General features: G+C 30.6%; 2 protein-coding genes across 2 annotated transcripts; both read left to right on the top strand.

Moving 5' to 3' along the window:
* Nucleotides 1–7,611: 7,611 nt before the first annotated feature.
* LOC121118448 (zinc metalloproteinase nas-6) lies at nt 7,612–10,979 on the top strand. The gene is made up of 7 exons (XM_040713032.2): nt 7,612–7,908; nt 8,926–9,151; nt 9,214–9,371; nt 9,428–9,606; nt 10,207–10,409; nt 10,475–10,614; nt 10,669–10,979. The coding sequence occupies exons 1-7, from the start codon at nt 7,641–7,643 to the stop codon at nt 10,851–10,853; spliced, it is 1,359 nt and encodes a 452-aa protein (XP_040568966.1). The 5' UTR covers nt 7,612–7,640; the 3' UTR covers nt 10,854–10,979.
* Nucleotides 10,980–18,441: 7,462 nt separating this feature from the next.
* Nucleotides 18,442–20,805, top strand: LOC121117950 (malonate--CoA ligase ACSF3, mitochondrial). The gene is made up of 4 exons (XM_040712490.2): nt 18,442–19,226; nt 19,296–19,673; nt 19,743–19,868; nt 19,947–20,805. Exons 1-4 carry the CDS (start codon nt 18,702–18,704, stop codon nt 20,598–20,600), a joined length of 1,683 nt encoding a protein of 560 aa, XP_040568424.1. The 5' UTR covers nt 18,442–18,701; the 3' UTR covers nt 20,601–20,805.
* Nucleotides 20,806–21,090: the final 285 nt, after the last annotated feature.

The following is a 21,090-nucleotide window of genomic DNA, read 5'->3' as shown; positions in this document are numbered from 1 at the left end:
CTAAATTAAATTTCAAATGTAAAATTTTTTTGGGAAAAATTTCAACAATCTTTAGCTGTTTAAAGAAATTAATTGAAAAATTTAATTAAATTTCAAATATTAAATTTTTTATAAACTTCTTTCTTCTTATTTTTTTTTTTTTTTTATTATTTTTTTTTTTGGAGGCTCCTGTAAAAATTTAATCCATGATAAAAATGACATGAATTAATTACTTATCATGGACCTATAAACATTATGTCAATCTTTTGAAATCAATTATATGAGTCAACAACATCCCACATAAGGAATTCATTCACATGAATTTATGTAAATACATGATAGGTCAAAATAGGATCTACATCCAGTAACATGTTTAAATCTAAAGGAATAATAGAGCCACCATAAGAAGGGAAAAAAGTTGGAAATAACATTACTATGTGATGGGCCAAATTACATCATTTGCTCTTCCTATTAAAACATGAAAAAATGTTTTAATAGTTCCATTAAGTGTTACAAGATATATGATATATAGTGAGTCAATATAAGAACAATATTGAAGAAAAATTAAGCAAAAAAGGGGCAATTTTGTACAAATGAATTGAAGACAGTAATCGAATTTACCTATGAGCGCAGAATCCAAAACTAATTTCAGTTTTTCTCCAAGTCATCTGAATTCTGAAATATCTGGAATTGTAGTAAAAATGACTGAACGATAATAGTCCCTATTATCAAATAGTCAACATTATGATCATATTATTCCCAATTTAAATGCCCATTTCATTACTTCATGCCCCGTAAAAGGAAGATCAAGGCATTCGAAGGAAGATACTTCTAACTTGATTATCCATCTCAAAAGATGTTGGAATTCAGATTCAGAATTCCACTAAGGACGACGAGAGTAGAATTCATACGTGGAAAACTACCAGACCTCATAATGAGATACCAGGATCGAAACAATCCAGTCACGATGAGTAGATAGTTTTAATATTTCAAAATGGGATCAATTAAAAAATACAAAATGGAATAAAATTCCTGGAAGATGCATATTTTTTAAATAGGTTTTTTATTAAATTATACATTGAGTATTTTTCTATAATATAAGCTATGATATTCCTCATCACTATGCATTATGAGTAAGATATACGGCTCTAAAGAAGAGTGTCGTTCCTCATCCTTTTTCTCCTAAAAGTGGAAATATATCGAGTTCAGAACAAGATACAGAATCAATAAAAACCCTATACAGGTGTGCCCACCTAAACCGGAGTACTCTTTTAAATTTTACGCCATGCACATATTCGTAATTTTATTGAGTTCAAACCGGTTTGTACTTCGAGGCAAGGGTCTTGACTAGTTATAAACAAAACTCCAGTAAAATCTAAATAGCAACAGTGAAACAACAGCCGATAATATGGTCAGACGTCGAGTCGCCATTTTGGAACTTTCCGCGCGGGGAAAAACTCCCACTGAAATTGCCAAGGTTCTGAACTGAAGCCGCACCACTGTTTACAGCGTGGTAGCCAAAGGGACTCCTGAGGCGACCACAAGATCTAAGTCAAGGCCTCGAAGGTCAGACGAAATGGTTGCTGCCGTAAAAAAGTCTGTCGAGGCAAGGTGACCGTCAGCGATCTCTCCAGGGAGTTCAACGTCAGCAGAAGGACCATGGACCGGCTAGTTAAAAAAGATCTTGGTCTTAAGGTCTACAAGAAAACCCCTCGTCAAATCCTCAAGCCTGTAGACAAGGAAAAACGCTTCGCAAGGTCGAAGATTCTTCTCAACATGCTTAAGAAAAAGCCAGTCGATGTCCTCGTTTTGTTCAGTGATGAGACGCCTTTCAGCCTAGGCTAGATGGTGGCCGACGACACCGGATTTTATCTGGCATGGTTTCTCGGTGGCAGGGATGATGATGTTGTGCATGTGGGTAAGGATCGGCACTTCGCCAACCTCCTAGTCCTGGCTATTATTGCGCCCGACGCCCAGAAATGTGATCTCATCTTCTTGGAGGACCACACTATATTTTAAAACCTTTATTTTAATTAAAATATTTCTATTGGTTCTGACATGGAACCACACATATAGGTGTAATTTTACCTACTACGCTTAAAAAAACGAGCAATTCTCAGCTAATTTATTTTAAGATTTTTACGAAATTTGGAAATATATTATGTAGGATTAATATCTAGTTGAGTCTAGGGAAAAAAAATTATTGGTATAGAAAGAGAGAGAGAAAGAAAAAAAAGGAAGAATAATTTGAAAGAGAAAATGGTGACGGTAGATTTTTGTAAACGAACCCGAACTCAATATCTCAGGTTTATACCTAACTGAACTGTTGTGAATTGTTACGGAAATGAGTGACAATAATATCCAATATTTTTTTACTGATAAAAATATTGTCATGAATTGTCTCTAGGTTACATCACTGCAGGGAACAAATGATTTGTTATTTCCCACTTGTTAGTTGTTTTTCTATTAAAAATGTATTTATCTACTTCATTTAACCTCATTAGTGTTCTCAACGTTAATTGGTTGAACACGGATTAACTTTTGTTCAGCTTTGAACAATTCAATTCTCATATTATGAATAGTCACACATTTGAGAAGAATTGGGCAACTAACCAAAATAATACTTTTTTATTTGTCTTCTTGGTGGAAAATTTGCAAGATACAATTCAAAAACTTAGATCAGGGGTCGGCAACCTATGGCGCACGTGCTACTGCTGGCACGCGGAGGCATATTCACTGACCCTTATTGATTAGAAATGTTGAAGTTGGCACTCCATGTCTCAAAGGTTGCCTTCCCCTGAATTAGAAAATAAATAAATACCTTAGTCGTCATAAGGTAGCTAATATAAATTTGTTTAAAGTTGTGATATTTTGAACACTTTTCAAGAAATAAAATCAATAATAAGTTGAATAAGGATCTGCATCAGACAAACCAATATAACTGACTGTACAAAAACGTGGAAAATAACATTAATAAAAGATATATTATCAATAATACTAGCACGAATACGCTATCTAAAAGATAGCCAATGAAAAATTAAAAAGATTTTATTTATATTTAGTTTGCTTATGTTCAAATTCTAAACTAAAACGATTTACTATAAACTATAATTATATAATACGTAAATTTCTAATGTAAAACCTCATTGTATACACAATTTTTAGTTGTTTCTGTCGATTTGATGTAAATATAATCAAATCTGCATCCCCTTTTGACAGTCTTGAAAATGCAACACATAATAGACATTGTGAAATTACTGATTTTGGTAAATATAAAGCAATTTATTCACATGTTTGACTTTATGATTTATTTATTGTCATTGCCATTCCTAACTTGCTATGTTCCTTTTTCCACCATAATGAAGATGCATACTAAAACTAACTCCCTAATTCTCTTTTTCCTTCATTTATCTAATTCCCTTTATTAATTCGTATTTAATATACGTTCTCCCTTTTACCATTAGTAAAATAATTAGTAAAAATCAACTTATTAGCAAAAATCAAACTTTCAATACATCATTCAATTGTGATATTTTTCTTTAATCAAAGTATTTATAGATTTTTTAAGTGATCCCATTTTGACATATTAAAACTCTCAATGGGTCACTTTATTGTTTCGATCCTGGTATCTCATTCCCAAGGAATTAGTCCACACTACTTACTCCCTTATGAGATCTGATAGTTTTCCTCGAATGAATTCTCCTTCCCTGGCCCATCGTGGAATTTGGAATCCAAATTCGAACATCTCTTGAGATGGATCATCGAGTTAGAAGAAGAATCTTCCTTCGATTGTGCAATATTCCTTTTACGAGCAATAATGTCATAAAATTGGCGTTAAAATTAGAAAAAATATGATGATAATGTTGACTATTTGCAGATACATCCCATTAAAAATGGGATCACTACAAAATGGAACAAGCATCCTTGGAAATACATATTTTTAAACAGATTTTTTGTAAAAATTATACATGGAATATTTTTCTATCATATCAACTATAATATTCCTCGTCACTATATATCGTGAATAAGTTATTAGGGTCTAAAGAAGAGTATCGCTTTTCATCATTTTTCAGCCTAAAAATGGACATATATCTAGTTCAGAACAAGATACAGAATCAATAAAAACACTTTTAAATGCATTTTTAATTATTATTCTTCTAATTTGGGATTATTTTAAGGGTAAAAAATGACTCTGAACGATAATAGTCCCAAATTACTATAATCCCGGATATTTCAGAATTCAGATGACTGAGAGAAAAAATGAGATCAGTTTTGGATTCTGCGCTCATAAATAAATTTGATTACTGTCTTCAATTCATTTGTACAACCCCCCCCCCCCATTGTAATCCATATCTTGGATCAAAAGAAAAATAAGACTCAGTTCCAAGCAATACAATTAGGGCTGAAGAAGGCCTAATTACTTTAGATGTCTTCAAATCAGTCACTCACATTATGTATTTTTTTAGAGACATTCAATTACATTTATTTATGCATCCTAGTATAATTTAAGTTCTATTGTACATGCTGAGTAATGAATCAATAACTTATAAGATTAAAAAATAATTATAATTAATTCTTAAATGTATAATTAGTGAAATAAAAACTGGTTTGTGTTACACTCTGTCATGACATCATATAACCAAGGGATACACTATTATGTTGGTGAAAGAGTTGAATCCAAAATTGAATTTTTATAATTAGAATGAAATAATCAACCTCTCTAAATCAGTGATAGCTCTTAATTGTAATTTTTTGTTTGTAGAGCAACAAATTTTAACTGAATATGTGGTTTATAGGATATTTTTTATATTATTTTTTTTTTTTACAATTTTGATCACGTTTTTTTTTAAATAATAAGAAATCTATTTTTGAGACCTTCGTGGAGTCACTGTTGGGAATAGCACCCCTAGATCCTCACTCTTTGCACTACATATGAGGGGCAAGGAAAATAATTTTAGATTAGGAGGAGGCCACATCCCTGCTAAGGACTTTATTTACGTTCAAATTTCCTACAATGGCAACAAAAATATTTTCAGGTGTTACTATTATAGAGAAGGCTGTCCGCCTGGTAATCCCTAATCCACTTTTCTTGTATATGTGCCCACCAGCATGAAAATCCGGTGTATTTTTTTAGCTGGCCCGTTTTTTCGGAATTGGTATCTGAACAATGAATTTTCCTTTCCTTAGCAATTGTCATGGTTATTTAATGCCTGAGTAGTGAACATCCTTTCATAAATAGATTCAATTATATTCAAAATTGATTAGTGTGCAAATGTCCTTGTTTATATAATTTTTTCCTTCCTCCTTATCACAGCTGATTGTAGCTGACCTAATGAAACGTCATGAGTATTATTCTTTCTCTCCTCAAAACAAAAACTCTTTAAATAGTCAGGGTTACCATCTTGATTTTCTGTTTCTTTTCTTTTAACATGCCCATTCTACACTGGATTTTCATAATTGGTTATTATTCAGTATACATTTGTGAGATGTATTAAGATAGCCAAAAAGTTAAACTATAGTATCGAACCTATACTTGATTTATGAAACTTATCCTCAATATGGCTTTCAAATATACATCAGTCTCTTCCTCTTTGATCAATGATGATCCATTTCAGCTACACTAAGTCCAATTTGTAGCTCCTCCAAAGGGTTAATAAGAATTATTTCCTGATAGAAGTTGAGGATAATTCATCGTCGAAGAATACAAATGTAATTTACGTTCAATTTTGAGAAAAAATATTCTAGCTTGCTTTTGTATTAAATGGGCACATATATGTACAATGGTGATACTTTTGGGGGATTAAATAATCATAATGTGTCACATAATATATGATATTTACGTGTAAATATATATAAAATAGATACACATATTTTCAATGACAGAAAAATATAATAGGAAATATTTGATTATTATCAAATAATCTGATCAAATATATAATTATGCCTTGATAAAGGGTCCACATGGAAGTGCAATTAAGTGCAAAACTTAGACATACCCGTATTGTATATTTTATTTCTAATTAGTTTACTATTGCTTTAAATAACTCCAGAATTTAGTAAAACTTGTCAATAGACAACATTTGAAGTTCTTCCATCTATTTGGCCATTATAATTGTATTAATTAGAAATATGTTCCCCCTTCAAACATAATGAAGATACATACTAAGACCAAGGTTACTAGAAGTACAAGGTTATACCATAACGCATGTACAATTGATCTTTGACTTCCACCAGGCTTTTAATATTGACGTCATAGTAAATGAATGGTTGCGTGTTGTTTTTTTCAAACCCTGCATTTCTTGCCCAGCATTCGGTGCAATACATAGGATTAAAAATTCTAGCAAGCCTGATTACATAATGGTCTAACCTTGTATCTCTATTACCCTTGGGTTATACAATAACGCTTTTCCGACTGATATTTGACTTCCACCACGCTTTTTAATAGTAACATCAAAGAGTACATAATGTTACTATTAATCATGTAAATTCTAGTATTATACTCTATGACATCAAAATATGTCTGTCTTGTCCAGATTTTGGTACTGTACATCAAATTGAAAATTCTTGCAAGTCCGATTACATGATTGTCTAACCCAAGATTAATAGAAATACAATGATATATCATAATACTTTTCCGACTGATGTTTGACTTCCAACAAGCTTTTTAATAATGAATTCATATAGTACAACTGGTACCAAGAGTGAGATGTATCGCCTTCCCTGACTCTTAAATTACCACTGTCATACTCTATGACGTCGAAATCTGTCTGTCTAATTAAGCAGTCGGTAAGGTAAAACAAATTGACAATTTTGGAAACCCGATTACATGATAGTCTAACCTTGTACTTATATTAAATTTGACTAAGACTAATTTACTAATCCTCTTCCTCTTTCGTTTACCTAATTCCTTTTTTTTAATTCGTATTCAATATACGTTCTCCCTTTTTCCACTAGTACAATAATTCGTTTTTTTTTGGATTTTTTATTTTTTTTGGGGCTTTTTTGAATCGACAACCCATATCTTAAACAAAACTTTACGACACGGGAAATTCAAAAAAATCATCTACTTATTAGCGAAAAACCAAACTTGCCCTCCAGAGCCCAGGAATCCGGTGTGATCAGAATGATCTTAGGTACTTAACTCAGAATTCTAAAAAAAAGTATTTTATGTTTAAAGTCAGTACCTGTCTCTGTCTTTGAAATAAATACCCTATCAGGGGTGTCCACAGGGGTTGGCCATCAAATTAAGGAATTTTTACTTTATTCTAGAAAATTTAATATTTGATTTTTTTTCCAAAAAATTTAATACTTAATTTTTTTTGTAAACAACTATGGATTTTTCAAATTTTTTCCAAATAATTTCAATAACCAACCCCCGCACCCCCCAAAAAAGTATATATATATATATCTATCGATATATGATCCTTCTGACACCCCTGCCTATGTGTTTTTATCAGGGTACATACAACTATAATTTTATATTATAGTAGATTTAAAATTAAAGCATGTACGTAGAATGTATCCATTATATTTAGGAACTCAGAAAGTATGTTAACAAATAACATATTGTGAAGCAGTAGTAGAGAGATATAGGGGCTGTGAGTATAAAAACCCTTCTTCAATCAGAGTCATAATGTCAGTAGAGAAAAAAGTCTTAAGATATGAAGGATCTAATCATTGTTCAAATAGTACTCTTCATTTCCAGCTCTAAAGCTTCCTCTCCATCAGCAACCAATGGGAAATTTTCTATTAGTGACCTCATTGGAGACTCAAAAGCTAATTTACCACCTCCTTCATTTTCATCCAACAATGATTTAGCCCAAGAGGATATTCCTGGCGAACCTTTGAATCCAGACGATTTCAGAAGTGCTCTTTTGGTCTCAGATGAACCCATAGAAATGGGCACAATGGATCCCCTTACTTCGGCTGGTAAGGATATCAGATATCATTCATTTTGTGCATTTTGCAATAATACACTTATTTATTCAGAGGCGTCCGCAGGAAGCTGACCAAAGGGGCTTTGCATTTTACTAGAAAATATAATATTGGAATTTTTTCCAAAAAAAAAGCCCTCCCCCAAAAAAAAAAAAAATACATCATCCAACAGATACCCCTGTTATTAGTGTTGGGTTTTTATCTGAAAATCCTAGATCAGTCTCAGACCGTTATGATATAAAGCGCCCCAAACTAATTCGGTCATCTAGAGAAGTTTGGTCTAGGCCGGTCTTACAAAAAATAGGTCTGGATTGCTCTCATAAAAGATTCCTTGTAGACCGATACCATAGATGAATTGTTGATGACGTCACTTGTGCTTCAAAATTGTGAAGACCGCTCTTTATATTGAAACTAATTTAAATTAAGACCAGATATGTACCAATAACAAAATTTCAGGTGATTCAAATTATGATGCCATCTCTATGGTCGATTCTGATACCGACTCCTTGTTATGTAGAATGTTATGTTGGGTGAGATTTGTCCCTCTAAAAGATTTTCAATTATATTTTAATAATATAAGTATCTCTGAAATGCTGTAATGTAGATCCATTGAATCGTAAAAATATCCTAAAAACGTAATTTTTTAAATGGCTCAACAGACCAAACTTGGGCCTGTTGAAGGTTTTAAAGGTCATGTTCGTGTTTTACGACTTACAATAAAAATAATAAACGTCTCATGACTTGAATTTCTTATTCAGGTCTATTATTACAGGCCCCTTCTTATACGCTAAAATTTAAATTGAAGAAAAAATCATTTTGAACGGGGTCCCAACAGGTTAAAGGCCCTAGGTTTAAACATAGTTTATTCTATGCATTGGTACATTAGATTGAACCGGGGGGGAATCGATCATGTACCTAGTCTCAACTCTAGTATATATATATGTACAGTTTATGAACATATTTTAATGTGTGTATTTAGAGTTAAAATAATGATCACATTACTTTCTAAAGGTTTATTCGAAGGAGACATTGATAATGTGTCCCATGATGACTATGTGCGCATATTGGACTCTGCTGTAGGAGAAGAAGGTGCTTTGGAGAGAAATGCTATTCGAGATACTCACAAAAAATGGCCTGGTGGCAAAGTTCCCTATGTCATATCAAGCGCATACGACTCTCGAGAAAGAGCCATAATTGCAAGCGCATTTGAAGATTACGCAGAAAAGACTTGCGTACGGTAAAGTCTTCGGGTTTTTTTTTTGTAAAACAAGACTGAATTTAAAATGTGCCTCTATTTAGATTCCTGCCTCGTACTAATCAACACGCTTATGTTCACATTATGAAAGGTGATGGATGTTCAAGCTCTGTTGGGCGCACTGGAGGAATACAAACAATATCCCTCGGCAATGGCTGTATTTATAAAGGAATAGTTATTCACGAACTTATGCATGCCATTGGTATTTATTGATTTTATTGACAAGTTTGTTTTTGTATTTTTCCATTCATTTATTAGGATTTTGGCATGAACAGTCTCGACATGATAGGGATAGTCATGTGAGAATACTGTGGAACAATATCATTGACAGCATGAAATTCAATTTTTTGAAATATGATTTGAATAAGATTGATCATTTGGGAGCACCTTATGATACTTGCTCTGTTATGCATTATAGCTCAACTGCCTTTTCCAAGGTAAATCCCGGGGTGACTGCAGGTTTAAATAAAGAAATACATATATATTATTTTTTTTTTTTGGGGGGGGGGAGTTTTTGGTATTTGAATTCTAATTTTTTCATAATAACTATGGATATTAAAATTTTTTTGCAAAATTTTCAAAAATCTACAACAGCTATTCACAAAAAAATTAAAATAGTAAATTTTTTGGATATTTTATTGTATATACCTGTGGATTTTTGAAAATTTTGCAAAAAAAATTCAATAATCCATAGTTATTCTGAAAAAATAAACTTTTTTGGAAAGCAATTTCAAAACCCATTCCTATTTTGGAAAATTAAATTTTCTTGAAAAAAATTAAATTTTCAATATAATTTTTTTTCAAAAATCCACAGCTATTAACAGAAAATTAATTTTTTTTCAAAAATCCAGAGATATTAACAGAAAATTAATTTTTTTGGTAAAAAATTAAATTAATTAACAAATATTATTTTTTTGAAAAAAAAAATTAAATATTAAATTCCTTTTTTTTTGGGGGCTACAGCTTACCTCCTGTGGACGCCCCAAAATCACGAGTGAATATGTTATGTTTTCAAATTATTCTTAATATTTCTACAGAATCATCGATCCCCAACAATTTCTCAAAAATATAATTCCGGATGTCAACTTGGTCAAAGAAAAGGGTTCAGTCAAGTAGATGTTCAAAAAATCAACAAATTATATCAATGTGATACTTCAACCATTGGAATTACAGCACTAAAACCTATCAAACCCACGTCTAAACCAGCAAAAACAAAGGCAGATTGTGTTGACAGTAACAAGTTTGTAAACTATAATATCAAATTAATTAATTTATCTAAATCAATTATTTTCTTCATGTGCATAGATACTGCCCAACATGGGCTAAACAAGGAGAATGTGAGAAGAACCCTGCATGGATGTTGAAAAATTGTCAAATTTCATGTCAAGAATGCAAAAATTCATGTGCTGATCACAATCCAAGTTGTCAAAAGTGGGCTAATAGTGGTATGTTAGAGATTAAGGAAATCTATACATAAATATTAATTTTAAATGATCCAGGGGAATGTACTAAGAACTCAGATTATATGAAGCTATATTGTTTAAAGTCATGTGGAATATGTCAGGGTAAGTGTAAAGATGAAAACCAACATTGCAACAAATGGATGGTCAAAGGATATTGCAAGACTGGATCTTTCGTAAATTACATGAAACTTCGTTGTAAAAGCTCTTGTGGATTTTGCTAATCATGTACCAAATTCTAGGCATACTTCGTAGTCACTTTTTTGACTACAAATGAAATGACTTGGGATTTTTTTTGCTTGAAATAATAACATTGAAATTGTGAAACGTAAAATAAACAAAATAAATCACTTATGTATAGCTTAGGTTTCATTGTCAAGTTTGTAAATTGATAAGGATTTTCGGTATATAAAAAAAAATCGAAAATTAATATGTTAGAACTGACAATTTTAAGAATGTTTGAGAGGAGATAATCTTAGCTGTCATAAAGTTTTATTATATTAGCTACGCTCATGAGAGACCGGAAATAAAGACAGGGTCCCCTACCTATCAAGAAAAGACATAAATTAATCTGTTTTTGACCATCAATTCTACTCTTAGTCCAATAGGGACTTACATTTATAACCAGAGATGCTAATTGGTTGTACTTTGGGTGTGTTAAAAAAACCCAAAAATCAACGGGGTAACTCTGTCAATTTGAAGAATGTTTTGAAGGAGAGCTCCTTAGCTGTCATAACGTTTGATTAGATCAGGTGTGCCAAGGTGGGAGAGGGATATACACAAGGACAAAGACAATAAGGTCGATCCTCAATTCTATTCTGAGTCCAACAAGGACTCGCCATTATAACTCTTCAACTAATCTTCTGGTTACTTTTCCTCTTTTATGAGCAGAAGTAAATATTCAATCCAGTTTCATATACATCAATGATAGCTTGTATGTAAGTAATAGAAAAGGCAGTTGACTCCCCAGGAATTAAATAATGATGATAACAGCTTAGGAAAATAAAATTCTAAGTCCCCAACTCTACAAACTTCCAATGATATTTCGACTTTGAGTCTGCACTCTATTCTTCATACTTAATTGACGTTTTTGATGAATATCGATTGCTTACATAGCATGCATGGAAATTGAAATAAAATGACACCTAAATATTGACGTCAATGATTTTAACAAGTGGCATTACTTTAATATGAATATCATATTCCAAGATTTACAAAATTGAGCCAATATGGATGTTGAATTTAAGATATTAAAGGGTCTTTTATATTAGAATTGGCTCAATTTTCTAAATCTTGGAATATGATATTTATATGGCACATATGACTATGAATCTAGCTTTTGCTGCAAGATCATATACTTAATTACAAAGTTGATGAATTAGAGATCCTCGGACTCGGAGCCACTCCATGGGATCCTCTGTTGGTGCTATAATATAGGGAAGAGAGAATAATCGTTAATCAGACATTGGAAGAGTCTATGGAATTAACAACATCTCACTACGCCGGTTAGATACTGTTCCTATCGTCCATTTGTACGAATACATGATTGATAATTTGGAATTTATAGAACATATAGGTAGGAGTTTAGTTCTGCCTTATTCATACTATGAATTCATCTTGACTCGAGTACCAAACTTTGAGCTGAACAGGCATTCATTCCGGGCGATAACCTGGAAGAAAACCCTCTCAAACATAATGCCCATCCAATTTTCCAAGGGAAAACTCAATTGCCAAATCAATTCTACTCCTGGGATATGAGAATGAGATGACAATCAATATTCAATTGAGTCATTAATTAAAGTATATTCACCAATGCAGGTAACATATGAAGAAATAGGCCAAGGAGGAACTCCTCCATAATTCTTGGGTTTCCAATGCCGTAGTAAAACCCTATCACCTATCATCACAGATCACAGGCTGCAACCCTCCCGATGCGGACGCCCCTGCAGTATTAGGGAAGTAGCAAGACCACTTTTGAGTGGGTCTCGCGATGAATGGACTGTTTTAAAATGTAAAAATAAATGATATACACTATACGAGGTCAGTTAAAAAAGAACCCATTATTTTCTAATTCAATTTTCAAATTAATTTTGATATTATGTTGGTAAACATGTCCAAAATTTTGCATTATTTGATTATTTTTGAGTGATAAAAAGGCTAGACGTATTTTGGTGAAAAATCAATTTTTTGATATCTTTTTTAAAAGATTGTAAATTCTTCATTTTTTTAAAAGTTTTTGCAGAATTTTCCAATAAATTAATTTTTTCCTTCCATTTTTTTTTCAACAGTAGACAATCGCAGAGCACACCAAAATATGTCAAACCCAAGGTTAATAGAACTGCAAGGTTAGACTATAATGTAATCGGGCTTGCTAGAATTTTCAATTTGATGAACCGTATCAACTGCTTGGCATGACAAACAATTTTTTTTTTTTTGCTTTAATTGGTTGAGTTGCACAGATTAAGTATAAGTAAACATTATAGAATTACAATTACTCCAACTATCCTAGGAATCTTGTGTGAAGTCCATATACATAATGTATATTTATTTCTCAAGGAATCACCTGGGTGCAAAACTAAGCATATTGAGTTCAAGAGAATAATTTCTCCCGAGCGCCTTGTCCATAATCTACGGCGATTCCATAAAACTGACAGATTTCACGTCATAGAGTATTACAGCTGTATTCCAACAGTAACAGTTAAGGAAAGCGATAAATAGCTACTCTTGGTCAAGATACTTATATACGTATACAAATTATCTTGCTCTTGGTTATAGTTATACTCTATGATGTCACTATTAAAAAGCGTGGTGGAAGTCAAACATCAATCGGAAAAATGTTATGGTATAACCTTGTATTAAAGGAATTTGGCATTAGAAAATAATGCCATATTTCTTATTACATTATATTCTAAGAATCTATAGAAAAATAGAAAAGTAATTGACCTTTTTCCAAAAAATACCATTCAAAAATTAGAAAAAATATCATATTTAATTAAATAAAGAAACAATGAATTACAAAAATTCCCATAAAATATATTCTATAAATAAAATAAAATATTCTTTTCTGAAAAACCTTCATTCCATAATTATTACTACAAATTTTATTAATAAAACGTCAATTTGTGACAAATATTCCGGTAAAAATTTGTATTCCCCTCCCACACACACAAATTGAAGCTATATTCTCCATGCCTATGACTACAGGGTTGTTTGTTACTAGACTCGAGGTGTTTGCGCCATTTGCAGCTATGAATGTTTTGTTTAACAAAAAATCAAAAAATTATTTTTTTTTACAAATAAATTTCAAATATTAATTTTTTGGGGAAAAAATTTCAAAAATTCCATACCTATTCTCCAATACTTAATTTTTTTCAAAAAACCAAGGCTCTACACAAAAAAGTATTTCAAAAAAGAAATTGAAAAAATCTACAAAAATTGACAAGAATGAAAATAATAAGCTTTTCGAAAATAATTTCAAAATCCACAACTGTCAACAATAAATTAAAATTTTCGGAAAATATTTCAAAAATCAACTGCTGTTACAAAAAAAAAAATACAATTATTAATTTTTTTGAAAATAAATTTTAAATATTAAATTTTTTTGAGAAAACTTCAAAACTTCATAGATATTCACCAAAAAAATTTAAAAATCAACACCTGTTCTAAAAAAATTAAAAGTTTAGGAAAATTTTTCCATTATAAAAGTTGTAAAAAAAAATTAAAAATATAAAAATGTTTGAAAAAATTTAAACATAAAATTTTTTGAAAAATTTCTAATATAAAATTTCAAATATTACCTTTTTTATGAGACAAATTTATAATATTCTTAATAAAAGTAATTCTTTTCGAAAAAAAATTCCCAGCTTTTCACAGAAAAATAATTTTTCTTTAAAAAAAAAAAAAAATTCGAATACAGCTCCTCCAGCCCACCCCCTGCGGGCACCCCTGTTATTTACTTAGTTATTTTCATCATTAGTTATCTTATAATAGTAATACGTAGATGATTAATTAAAATATGAAGAAATCCTTATGTACTAATAAATATCTCATGACAAAAATTTGAAGCGAAGGTGTCGTGTTGATTTTTTTAATTAGATGGGAATAAATATTATCCATTAGCAAGACATATTTGCGTGTATGAGCCAAGAATAGAAGGGTGTACATTTTAATTAGTGACATCTGTTTCAAATTTTATTTTTTAGAACAAAAGTAAAATTATATGATAAGGGATTTGATAGGATTTCCAATCCACGACAGCAACAACAGCCGTAAACTACGTCTTTTTACAATATTAAAAAAATGGCGTCATGAGTCTTAATCTTTCATCAAATCACTTTCCTTTCTTTTAACAAAACTAGTAAGAAGGAAATTCACTTAATACTACGAGAATTGCATTTTGGCTTTCTAATTCTGGATTTCACAAGAAATAAGAGAATAAAATAAACAATAACACGTTATCGAAGTAAGTTGCATTTATAATTGTCATACAGAGAGTCAAAGCTCCTTAAATAAATGGGTGGGTTAACATAAAAACATTCTTGAACAAAAAATGAGAAAATCCAAATTTGTAAATGTTACATCACATATATTTCATAGGCATATTTGAGTCAATTATCAGGGCCGTCCGCAGGATTATATTTTTGGGGGGCTTCGTTTTTGGATTTTTTAAGAAATTAATTTTTTTGAAAAAAAATTCAAAAATTTAAATTTCAGATACCTATTCAATTTTTTGAAAAAAATTTCAAAAATCCATAGTAAGTTAAAAATCCAAAGCTATTCTCAAAAAATTTAAAAATCCACAATTGTTCACAAAAAAATGATATAAAAAAAAATTGATAAATTTATAATATCAAATTTTAAAAATCTATAGCTATTTACAAAAAATTACATTTCAAACATTAAATTTTTACGAAAAAATTTCAAAAATTCATAACTATTCTCAAAAAAATTTCAAAAATCCGCAACTATTAAAAAATACACAAATATAAAATTTTTTAAAGCAAATATTTAAAAATTAAATTTTTTTCAAAAATCCATAGCTATTTACAATAAATATTTGAAAATTATTTCTGTATTTGAAAATAAATATTGGAAATATTCTTTTTTTTAATTAATTTTTTGTGAACAATTGGGGATTTTAAATTTTTTGAGAATAGCTTTGGATTTTTGAATAACTATGGATTTTTGAAAAAAAATTCAAAAATTGAATAGGTATTTGAATAATTGTGGATTTTAGAATTTTTTGAGACTAACTATGGATTTTGAAATTATTTTTTAATAGCTATGGATTTTTGATTTTTTTTTTTTTCAAAAAATTGAAAATGAATCTGAAATTAAATTTTTGTAATTTAATTTCAAAAAAATTAACTATTTGTGAGAAATTGTGGATTTTTGAATTTTTTAATGATAGCTATAGATTTTTGAATTTTTTTTTGCGAATAAAATTTAATATTTTTAACATTTTTTTCAAAATTTTCCAAAAAAAATCCAATAATTAAGACTAATACCTCCCACCCGCCAAAAAAAAAAAAAAAATAATACATTGTATATAATCCTCTTAAAAGTCACACACACAAACTCATTTTTATAAATTGTTCAATATACTTGAAAATTTAAGAGTTCATTATATCTACAGTAGATATGTATAAGCGTAGGTAATTATAGATACAAAAACTATATACAAAGTATAGCTAAACATGTGATGTAACATTCTTCATTTTACGTGTTAATTAAAGTCTTTCTTTGAATATATGTCCTATTTATTATCAGACTTTTATGTATTCAGTCATTATTAAATTAGAGACGCTGACAAAACTTTACGTCTCTAATCAAGTAATTTGATATTAAACGTAAAATTGATTTCAAAATAACATAAAAACAAGCTAAAATAATTTATCTCGAAATTATGGGCGTCTCCAGTATTATATATTTTTTGGAAGGGACTTTTGTTTGGAATATTTTTGATAAAAAAAATCCAAAAATCAAATTTTTTTAGAAAAAAATTTGGGAAAATAAATTTTTCTGAAAAATTTTTTTAACTATTTAACTTTTGGAACAAAATTTCAAAAATCCATAGCTATTTTCACACAATTAAATTTTTTGGAAAAAAATTAAAAAAATTAAATTTCAAATATTAAATTTTTCGGAGATTAATTTCATAAGCTAGTCACAGAAAATAAAAATTTTTGATTAATAAAATTAAATCAAATTTCTATTGTTTTTTTTGTGTTTTTTTGAAAAATAATTTAAAATATTAAATTTTCCAGAAAAAAGTAGAAATTCCTTAAATTTGTGGAATGAAGTGGGCTACTACACCTTCAGCCAAATCCCTGTATACCCCTGATGGGTGTGCACACCGTTGGATCTAGGAGGCTGAAACTTTATATCGGTGCCTTTTTGAACCAGGTCAGGCTAAAACGAGGGTACATATTTTTTTTTTTTTTTTTTTTTTTTGGGGGGGAGGCTTATTTTATACACATAACCTGTTTTTGGAGCTCAAGGAGACTAGATAAAGAGTTGAGATATAAATCAAAAAGTGACTACCGTCTCAAAAACAACTATAAAAATTAGATAAATAAAATCGGTAAAAATTGCACTTTCGTTTTTTGCTGGTACAAAAAAATGGATTGCCAAATGAATATTGGATTTGTAGATAAAATAAAGTGTGTATAAATTTGTCTGAAGATTTGTTTGTGTATAATAATTGATATTTCAGTGAAATATCTGTCATTTTCTGATTTTTTTTCAATTTTATTCATTTTTTTTTATCAAACGTCCATTTTAAATTTTTAAGACGAAATGCCACAAAACGATACATTTTATATATAAACATTCTTAGACAAAATAATATTTTGAAGTTCAGGAACCTATTATTGCATAATTTTTACATTTGCAAAAATGAACCAGGTATCAAGGATAATTTGTTCGACGACTTTTTTCTCTATAACTTTTTATGCTTTTGCAAGTAAGAATTTTTTTTGGTAGGTTTTAGTTCCTCTTTGCAGTGACAATACATTCTATTAAGTACTTTTTTGCAAAATTAGTAGAAAACAGTTTTACCAATTTTCTTTGAGTTTTTTGCTTTGGTAATATCTTGACAAAAAAAAAAAAAAGATGAACTTCCCATCTATGCAATTTTTTTCATGAATATCTGGAGTCATTCTTTTTATTTTTTAATATTATTTTATTAATTCTTTTAATACATAAATGTTGTAAAATCTGGGCTATGGTAGTCTTTTGGGGGTTAAATAAAATTTGATAAGGGTATCCCTCCCCCTACCAGCGCTCATGTATCTTGCTATATCTGTACAATTTGTTCTTCGGTTAAACAAAATGATTCTTGAAACCATCATTACTTTTAATTTGCGAAATCATTGTGACTGTAGGAGGGAAACCTGTATGTAGATTATAACTACAGAGAGGAATAATGCGCAGATAATATGCACATTGCAAAAATATTATGCGTAATAAATGCATATTTCTGCAAATACAAGCTAACAAGGTTAATGCCTGGAAAAGATAAAACGCGTGTGTTTGAATACAATACTGTGAATTCGTAGTTTTTATAATTATATAATTTCAAATATTACACGTATGATACGCGTGTTTGGATTGCCAAGTATTCCAGAAATTCTACATATATCCCTGTTTTTACGAACTCTTGGTAAATACTCAATACAAAAAAAAATCAACAAAAACAAGACAAAAGAAATGGTTTTTTATTTACGTCATCTATCATTTACATTATGATACTCTAAAACGTAAACAATATGTCAAAAAAACTTATCAGCAAAACAATGTAAAGAGGCGAATGTAACCTGTTTTTAAATGAAGAAAGGCACACATATAAGCGAAGTCATAAAATAACGAAATGTTAAATAGAGGCTTGTAAAAAGAAATATCTTAGTACCCGGTAGAAAATGCATCTCTCTTGACAGTTGTTGTAAGACCTTAAGTGGAGACACACGCCTCAAGGATGATATAATAAGAAACACCAACGAAATATTATTTACGTCATCATTAGCGATTAATTTCGAAGAGGATTCAGAAGAAACGTCTTTTTTTGTCATAAAATGACGCTAAAAAATACACATAATATTTTATCATTCTACAAGAATGTTCGTTCCATTGGTTTAGCTTTACATCGTAGAGTACATAGGGACTTGACCTTTTCATCTTCAGTTCCATCACATCTCATGGAAAGCCCTTTTGCTAAATGCAATGCCCAGGAATCTCAACTCTTTCTTCAAAGACCGGTGAGGAAAAATTCATTCATAAAAACCTTTGAAAACCATCGGGACAAGGTAGTACTTGTTGATCCGAATGGAGAATTTCTATATGAGGATATTCTGAGACGTAGTTTGGATTTGGCTGCCATCATTGGAGATCTTTTCAAATATGAAAATAAAATTACAGATCACAAAATTTGTTTCCTATGCCCAAGCGGAGTCAGTTTTCTTCTTGCAACATTGGCTTGTTGGTTGTCTGGAAACACTGCTGTGCCTTTGAATATTTATCAGAATAAAGAAGTCCTGGAATATATCCTTGCTCAGAATGAAAGTCCATTTGTCATTGTTACAAAGGAATGTTATGACAAGGTAGATTTATTATTTACAAATTAAAGAGCTTTAAACGAATTAATGATAATTATTCATTTATCCTTTTAGATTTATCCGATCGCAAAAGTCAATAAGCGACAAATTATTGTCTTAGATTCCTCATGGACTGGTAATGCTGTAAAGAGCTTTGATACAGATATTCCATTACCATGCTTGTTCAATGAACACTTTTATCATGGAGATCGAAATGGAATGATATTATACACAACTGGAACAACGACTGGGATTCCAAAACCAGTCACACTTAATCATTTTGTCATAGATGCAAGACTTAAAAAGATAGTAGATGCCTGGGATTTAAAACGAGAAGATTGTTCTTTACATGCTATTCCACTTCAGAGTCACTTTGGAATAATTGAAACGTTATTGGCTCCAATAAGTGTTGGAGGTAAAGTGGTTCTATTAAAATCTTCCAATCCTACAAAAGTAAGTTTAAACACCCTACATTTTATTACGTTTGGTCTGTACATATTTGTAATATTATATTTCTTAAAGGTTTGGTCGCATTTACTCGGGATTGGACTCGATTCAAACAAATCCATTCATCACAAAACAAACGTTTTCCCATCGCTTCCCCATATTTATAATCAACTAATTGAAAGTCACAAAGATTTATTTCATGTAAGTAATCTCTATTTTCATTACATATATATAATAAATTACTGTACGCACTTATCTATATATATTATTATAACCTAGAACCGTAAAATAAGGGATTATGTCAAGGCTTCATGTACGAAGAAAGTTCGTCTTATGACATGTGGAGGTGGGTCGATTCCAATTTCTCTCAGGATTAAATGGAAGCGAATTACAGGCCATACGATTGTTGATACTTACACTACAACAGAGGTTGGCACTGTTCTCTGCAGTAATATCAGTAAACCCGAACTTGCAACTAAATGCGTAAATTGTTGTACAGATGAGTTTTTCAAACCCTTGCCTAGAATAGAGGCTCGTGTTGTACGATTTCTAGACAATTCAAAGGATAAATATGATGTTCTGACTGAGGATTCTGAAGAAGATAAAGGTATTGTTGGAGAACTTCTCATTGAAAACAAAGATGAACATATTCCATATGTAGATGGTAATGGTTGGTTCTCGACAGGAGATATTGTGAGGCTAAAAGGAGGTCGGTTACAGGTCATTGGGAAAATTATAAAAAACCCTGTTCGAAATTTTAGAAAGATAGAGAGACAATTCTCAAAATACGATGGAATCATTGACTGTTATGTTTTTGGAATTGATGCAGATCCTTCCGAGTTAAAAATGAGCTTAGCTACCGTGCTTGCGATTGATCCTAATCTTACTAAGAGTTCCCTTGAACAAATTTTAACAGACTATAAAGAAAAATGAGCTGTGAGGACATTCCATCTGTTTTTAAAACAGTTAACGAAATCCCAGTCGACTCTACTGGAAGGGTCGATAAACTCCAAATTGCCAAGCTTGTTTTTGAAGGGAAAGACGTCCCCATGCTATACTTTGAAGATTATGTCCTTTAAACTCTGATATGCTTCTAGATATACATATTCTTCGCTCAGAAATATAGGTGTCTACATAATTAGAGGTGTATTAAATATGTCCAAGAATGCGGAAGCGACTTTTGTAGTTGCAATTTGAACATGATATTTTATTTTCTAAAGCTGTTATGGTTATTATTCAATTCTTGAGAAGGGAATATCTAAGTATAAAGTAATAACTAATGTGTGTAGACATGAAAGGCAGAGACTAACAATGATGGTTTGATAGGGAGTTAAAAGTAAAAGTCTTTGTTGAACTCGATTTAGAATTGAGAATCGATATCGAAGTAATTCCAGCCTACATACTTGTCCTTGCTCTAAATGGA

This window comes from Lepeophtheirus salmonis, chromosome 5, assembly GCF_016086655.4.
Source record: "Lepeophtheirus salmonis chromosome 5, UVic_Lsal_1.4, whole genome shotgun sequence".
Taxonomy (NCBI): Eukaryota; Metazoa; Arthropoda; class Copepoda; order Siphonostomatoida; family Caligidae; genus Lepeophtheirus; species Lepeophtheirus salmonis.
The sequence above is the reverse complement of the archived record's forward strand: the minus strand, read 5'-3'. Positions and strand labels throughout refer to the sequence as shown.